We start from the raw sequence: 7,219 nt of genomic DNA, 5'->3' as shown, positions 1-7,219 counted from the left end.
CAAAGGGCTCAAGTTTTCCTGGAGTGACCCCTAACCAGGCAGCTGCATGGGCAGTGGACACACAAGCCAGACCAGGTGGAGGGGAAATCAGAAAGTCCCAGACATCCCAGCAAGCAAGAAAAGTCCTCTGCCAGGTGGTGGCCACAGGGGCAGAGTATGCAGATGCAGACCCAGCTGCCTTCCCAGAGACTGGACAACCTCTTGGGGGACCTGGCCTGCCAAGGAGGAGGTGATAGAAGGGCCAGGCCTGGCTCAGGACAACCCATGTGACACAGATGGCATTGTAAGTCTCAGCCATTGCTTCCCTGTCTGCTGATGAGCCAGCTCCGTCTGCCCGCTGGGGTCAGGCCCTGGATGCCGCCCTGGCCACCGGGTCCTCTGATCACTGCCTCCGATGACCTCCACCAGGGTTCCAGTCCCGCTGGGCCTCGTGCTCACCACCAGCACGGCCTGTGACTGTGGCTTCCACCTCATGTCCTTTAGCACTTGCTGGATTTTCAGACCTCCCAGAAGAATTGGAAAACAATAAACGGGAATATGCTTAGAGCTGATAAAAAAAACCAATCTACTTTTAATTTTGGTAACTTCTGCTTAAAAAGAAATGACTTGGAAGAACCATCTACGTGAAAAATGATTTAGCCTCTTCCGCCCGCTCCCCCCTCCCCCCCAGTGCTGCTCCGGCTGCGCTGCTCCACGCTCGCTCCGAGCTCCCGCTGAAGCCAGCGCCGGCGCTGTCTCCCTCCAGCCGCCATCATGATCATCTACCGGGACCTCATCAGCCACGATGAGCTGTTCTCCGACATCTACAAGATCCGGGAGATCGCGGGCGGGCTGTGCCTGGAGGTGGAGGGCAAGATGGTCAGCAGGACAGAGGGTAACATTGATGACTCACTCATTGGTGGAAATGCCTCCGCCGAAGGCCCCGAGGGCGAAGGTACCGAAAGCACAGTCGTCACAGGTGTGAACATCGTCATGAACCATCACTTGCAGGAGACCAGCTTCACAAAGGAAGCCTACAAAAAGTACATCAAAGATTACATGAAATCACTTAAAGGCAAACTTGAAGAACAGAAACCTGAAAGAGTAAAGCCTTTTATGACAGGGGTTGCAGAGCAAATCAAGCACATCCTTGCTAATTTCAATAATTACCAGTTTTTTATTGGTGAAAACATGAATCCAGATGGCATGGTTGCTCTCCTGGACTACCGTGAGGATGGTGTGACCCCATTTATGATTTTCTTTAAGGATGGTTTAGAAATGGAAAAATGTTAACGAATTGGGCAATTACTTTGGATCTATCACTTGTTACCATAACTGGCTGCTGCTTGTCATCCACACAACACCAGGACTTAAGACAAATGGGACTGATGTCATCTGGAACGCTTCATTTCTTTTGACCATGGTTTATTTGGAGTGGAGACATTGTTTTTAAGAAAAGAAAAAACATGTCATGTAGGTTGTCTAAAAATAAAGTGCATTTGAACTCAAAAAAAAAAAGAAAAATGATTTAGGTATTTTTTAATGGAAAAAATGAATCAAATTTGAATTATCTATAGTTGCTTTAGTGCCTGTCTTGCTTTAGTTAATTATATACCAATGTATTAGCATTCACCACAAACAGGTGCTATTTTGCTTGAGGTTCCAGTACTTCTTTTAGTTACGTATTTAGTATTACATTTCTATTACACTTGGTAGTTGGCTCTCTGATTTTGCTTCCTGTTAAATTATCATTTGATATATACTTGCTTAAAAGTAGAAATGACCAGAATCAGTAAGTTAGGAATCAGGCCCCAGCCCCTAGTCATCTGCACTCAAGCTATGAACTGGGGATCCCTTTCCTCAGGAGGTTTTCAATGTTTCTAAAAAGCCAATTCTGGAAACTGTTTTCCTATATAAAGGATTTGTTTTTGCTGTAAACTTGTAAATGAGCTGGTGGCAGACTTTCTTAAATGTTATCATTCTAATGTGCCAGCAGAAATTGATTTTACTGATACTTCTTTTTCTCTCCAGAGGCTGACAAGAGAAAAAAAATGAATTAAAACTCTTGATCATCTGCAATTTTCCATATATCATCAAGCAATAAAAATATCAGCAAGAAATTAAGGACTGTAATTTAGTCTAGCTTTATTACTAATGCATGGGAAATACATTTATGCAATTTAAATTAATAGCAAATGTGTCACAGCAATAAACTTGTTGCATTGCTAAGCCAGACACATACATTTATAACAGAACTAGCTTTTCATTATTTTAGTATATAGCATTTAAGATCACTGTGGACCTGCACCCAGACCAGACAGACCCCATCTCTTCTGAGAGTTCCTCCTACCCTCCTTTCCTGGCCATGAGTCTGGACTCTTCTCTTCCCTGGCTTCAGAGCCTCCAGGAAAATAAATTTTTCTCTTTTGCAAATTAATAGGAAGAACAAGGAAAACAGGAGTTTTCCAGAAATTCTGAGTAAATAGTGATTGCTATGCATCTGCATTTCTACATGATATGGGAGTGACCTTCCCTCTCCCAGCACCCCACACAGACACCGTTGGTCAGGTGACCTTGCTCCATACCTAGAACCTGCGAACAGACATGGTCAGGTGACCTTCCTCCATACCCAGAACCTGCACACAGACAGGGTCAGGTGACCTTCCTCCATACCCAGAACCTGCACACAGACAGGGTCAGGTGATCTCGCTCCATACCTAGAACCTGCACACAGACTCGGTCAGGTGACCTTCCGCCATACCTAGAACCTGCTCACAGACAAGGTCAGGTGACCTTGCTCCATACCTAGATCCTGCTCACAGACAGTCAGGTGACCTTCCGCCATACCTAGAACCTGCACACAGATGCGGTCAGGTGATCTTGCCCTATACCTAGAACCTGCTCACAGACAAGGTCAGGTGACCTCGCTCCATAGATCCTGCTCACAGACTCGGCGAGGTGACCTTCCTCCATACCCCTCACCTCGGCTGTGCTGGAAGTGCTGGCTCTGCTGTCTTCCGGCTTTTGAGGGCTGCTCCGTAGCTTCTGAGGTTCCATCTTCTGCACTGGTGGAAACTCGTGAAGACTCCCATGGCCTCACCTGCTGTTAGCTACCCATCTCATCTGTAGGCCAACCCGAGCCTCCACACAGAGTCAGCACCACGAGAAAGCAGGGGTGTGCTGGGGATGGGGCGCGTTCTGGGTGCTGACGCTTTGCGCGCTCTGTAAATGGAGCTTTGCACCTTCTGCCGTCCTGCTGGTGCTGGAAGCAGAGATGTGCGTAGAGTCGTCAGATCCCGTTCCCGTGTGGAAGAGGCAGGCTGGCCCTGCAGGTCTCTGCCGGGAGGAAAGACTGGCCTCTCACTACCAGTCCACGTTCCTCTGAAATGGTGCTTCCTGTGTAGAGGATGTGTCCTTCTTCTCTTTGACCAGAATGGCAGCTTTGCTTTTACATAGAAAGGGAGGGTGTGGTTTGGAAGTCGGTAGCCTTTCCAAAGCCGCCAACCTCACCCCCAGGAGGAGGCGCTCTGCGTGTGTTTCAGTTATCTTCTCTCCACCAGGCGCACCACTCCACTCGGCTGCTGCAGACCTTCACACAAACTCACTCGGAATAGCACTGCTCTCCACCTTCCTCCTCAAAACCTCTCCTGGCTCTGCCCCGTGCACCTGGGCACATTCTCTCAACCCTGAGGACGGCTCTCAGTCTTTCCAGAAGATGCCTTGTTTTTAAAATGGTGATAAATGCCTGAAAAAGATGAGTTCCTAAAGACTTCACAACCAGTATGTAAGGGAGAGGTTTCTGAATTCCTGCTCCTGGTAAGTTGAGGCAGGGAGCCCCCATGTGCCCCCCCTTCCCTCCCATGCCTGCCCCCTCTCCCTTCCCTGTGTGGTTTTAGTCCATTTGCCTCCCTTAACAGCGAGTCTGACTCTTGGATGGCAGGGGGACACTAGAACAGAGCATGTAAGTTTGGATGAGGTACTGTCTTTGTCACACACGAGCTGCTTCCAGAGCTTCACCTTGTGACTTGTCTCAACGCACTCGTTTAACCTCCAGAAGGAACTGTGGCCACCAAGCCACAGCAGGTCCTGTCCACACTGGTCTCATGCTAGAAGTGACCACCTTCCTGCAGGTTTCTGCTAGCCTGTGAGACCTCAGTGCCCAGATCCTCCTGGACTTCAGGCCTGACCACTGAGTGGGGAGAGGATGGGCCTGAGAGTTATAGGAACCAAGGGGACATTGTTCCAGACCACTTCAAGGGAAGGGACCTCACCTCTGGTAGGGCGGACATTCTGCTTCCTAAGCTGGCCTTTCAGACGTCCAGCTAACATGAGCTTCGTACGCCTAAGACAGGGTGTGCATGCAGGCTTCTAGAAGCCAGAGCTGGAAACTCACTGGACAAGGAAACTTCTCGTCATTGTCACCTGCTCATCACCACGAGTGAGGCTGAATAGACAGCCGAGCCATTCCTGAGAGTGAACGTTTGGGAAATTTATTTCTTGTACTTCAGCGACAAGGACTTCCATGAGCATTCCTTCTGACTGTTATTTTGGTGACTCTGATCCTAACCTGCTTTATGAGTTTTCTACCGCTGGAAAAGCGGCCATGAGGCTCCTGAGGGCGAGTCCATTCTGGGTGCTTCTTCCCGGCCCTGACGTGGTCCCTTTAGTTCCCACTGGGTGCTCTGGGTGCCCCTGTCACTGTGTAGTGTGTGTCACTCAGCAAGTGGCTGGCAAGATGACAGAGTGCTCACAACAGTGCCCCATCCTCTGCCCTCCATCAATGTCACGCATGTGAATTTACCGGCTAAATGTGTGGGTTGAGAGACAGCAGTCTCAGCCCTGGCTTCCCCACGCCTTCTCGTGACTCGTGTGGGGTGGAATTCTCCCAGGCTCCCCAACGCCCAGCACTGGTTATCTCCATCCGCTTTTGCAGTGAGCACTCATCCTCCGAAGACAACTCCCTCCATGAAGCCTTGGCATCCGTCACTCACAATGGCTGGGCATCTGGAAGCCCAGCTCTGACTGGTGGCTCCTTCTCTCTGCTCCACAGGCTAACCATGGCGTGGAAGCCCTGAGCGAAGAGCCTGAATTATTCTCACTTTGATTCCAAACCCCCAGAGAGGATCAAGGCATAATAGGCCTTTCTGAAATGTGAACAGGCAGGCAAGCAAAAAGATGTTTTGAAAGGAAAGGTGGTTAGCTAGCTTGTTGGGTGCTTCACCAGTATGTTTTGCAGGTTCAGAATCGCTCCTCCATCAGGCTGGCCTTTTGTATTGCGTGAGCTTGTGAAACATGAAACAGGATGTTGTGGGCCCTCCGCAGGCTGGACATGCTGATGCTGGGGGTCTGTGCTTCCCAGGCGTGGGCCTCCTGCCTCCCCCCCTAGTTTCAGAACACGGGCAGCAGTGGTGCCAAGGTGGAACACAGGCTCTGCTGGTGTGGGTCCCCATGCGATGACCACGTCTGAGGGTGCCCCCTCCACACTAGCATTCTTGCCTCCAGCGGCTCTTGAAGCCTCATTCATTGCCACTTCCTCTTTGGAGACTTCTTTTCCACAATTTGTGGTTGTTAAGGCAAAGGTCAACAGCATTTTTCCAGATGTTTCTATTACATTCCCACCTTGAGGTGTTTACAATTTAAAATCATACAAATTCAACGTATTCAGCTGCTGGCTTACCTAGCCGTGATATTGCCAGGATGTTGACATGGAGGAGCGAGGACGGTGAGGTCAGATCTCCCATCATCACCTCGGGAAGCACCCCCAGAAGGAAAGGAGAACTAAGCATCCCCCTAGGCACAGACTGACGTGTAAGCCAACAAAATGCCTGTCTCTGAGAATTTTAACAGCGGAGAGAACTTGTATGAATCAGAAACAGTAAGATAAGACCTCCTTGGGGCTGGCCGATGAAGCCTCGGTGGTGAGGAGACATGCCTGGCATCTGCCCTGGGCCGCGAGGCAGTGGGTGGGGGTGGGAGAGCTCGCCTCCCTGTACCTGAGGACACACAGCCTCAGTCAGGGCTGCACACGGTCACCAGCACCGCCCAATGCACCAGGGGCCACCCGCTGGGCCTGCCCAGCCCAGGCGCCCACACCGGGCAGGATCCAGAGTCCAGGCCTTTATGCTCCTCAGGAAACCCTGGAGGCAGCAGCCCCAGGCCACTGGCTCAGGAGATGCTGGTGGACCTGCGCCCAGGAGAGACAAGGAGGAAGTCGGCCGGGGGACACCCCTGACAACTCTGCACAGGGTCTCTGTGGGATAGAGTGCATTCCCCTCCAGGGTCATTCACTAGGAGGGTACTGACTCGGCTACTGACTGTAGCACCCTGAAATCTTATGGCCGGGTTGATTTTCTGTGGATTTGTGTGGCCGTTCTATGAGGAAGTTTTAGTTCCATTTTTAACCTGGTGTTTCACCGAACCCCCGCACAAGTCAGTGAACACCCATCCCGAAGGGGTTGGAGCTGGACGCCTGCAGCTCCACGGTCACTGGGGAGGGGGCATACAGGCCTCCAGAAGGCTGCTCCCTTCTTCTGCCATGCTGTCACTGAAGCCCAGCTAGGCCTCACCTGCCAGCAGAGCCGGGGAAGGCCTGCCCTGCCTCCCCGCCACCCACCCAAGCACAGGCCTCCCAGAAGCCCTCACTTTCTTCCTTTGCTTCATTTTTCTCAAGGACATATGATGAGAGGAAGTTTCAGATATGGGTGCCCTTGCCACAGAAAGGCAAGGCTGTCAGCAAGGGCGAGCTGGCTGGCCCCTGCCGCCTGGCTGAATGACTGGGCCCCAAATACAGCGAGGCCCCCTCTGGTGACCTGGGCCTCCCTCCTGCACAGCCTCCTGGCTCCCTGTCTGACAGCGGCTGCCTCACACTGAATGAGTGCAGCTGGCATTGAGATTAGAGTTTGCAAACTTAACATTAAAAGAGTGTATTTTGCACATGGCTCCACCAATTAACTATGTCACAGAGGATTCTCACTGAGCAATTTCTGTTCTAAGCTGGAGATCTTTTGTCAGGCTATACAGAGAGATAAAATCACACAGAGCCATGTCCCTTGATTGTCTTCTGGGGGGGGGCAGGGAAGCTGGCTTGATCTACTACTGATCAGAAATATGGCCAACCATTTCCTGGCATTAGCAAGAAATACTAAAGAAAAATGTTTAATCAAAGGAAGATGGCTATACATGTGGCTCTAGGTCCAGGAGTTTGGCCTAGTGGTAGAGTGCTTGCCTAGCATGCACAAAG

At 50.8% G+C, this 7,219-nt stretch overlaps 1 protein-coding gene across 1 annotated transcript; it reads left to right on the top strand.

The window, feature by feature from the left end:
* The first annotated feature begins 692 nt into the window (after positions 1-692).
* On the top strand, positions 693-1,503 carry LOC150061147 (translationally-controlled tumor protein-like). Its single transcript, XM_090337537.1, has one exon. It carries the CDS (start codon positions 754-756, stop codon positions 1,270-1,272), a length of 519 nt encoding a protein of 172 aa, XP_090193663.1. The 5' UTR covers positions 693-753; the 3' UTR covers positions 1,273-1,503.
* Positions 1,504-7,219: the final 5,716 nt, after the last annotated feature.

This window comes from Megascapheus bottae, chromosome 7 (assembly GCF_031878675.1).
Source record: "Megascapheus bottae isolate mThoBot1 chromosome 7, mThoBot2.hap1, whole genome shotgun sequence".
NCBI classification, from domain to species: domain Eukaryota; kingdom Metazoa; phylum Chordata; class Mammalia; order Rodentia; family Geomyidae; genus Megascapheus; species Megascapheus bottae.
The sequence above is the reverse complement of the archived record's forward strand: the minus strand, read 5'-3'. Positions and strand labels throughout refer to the sequence as shown.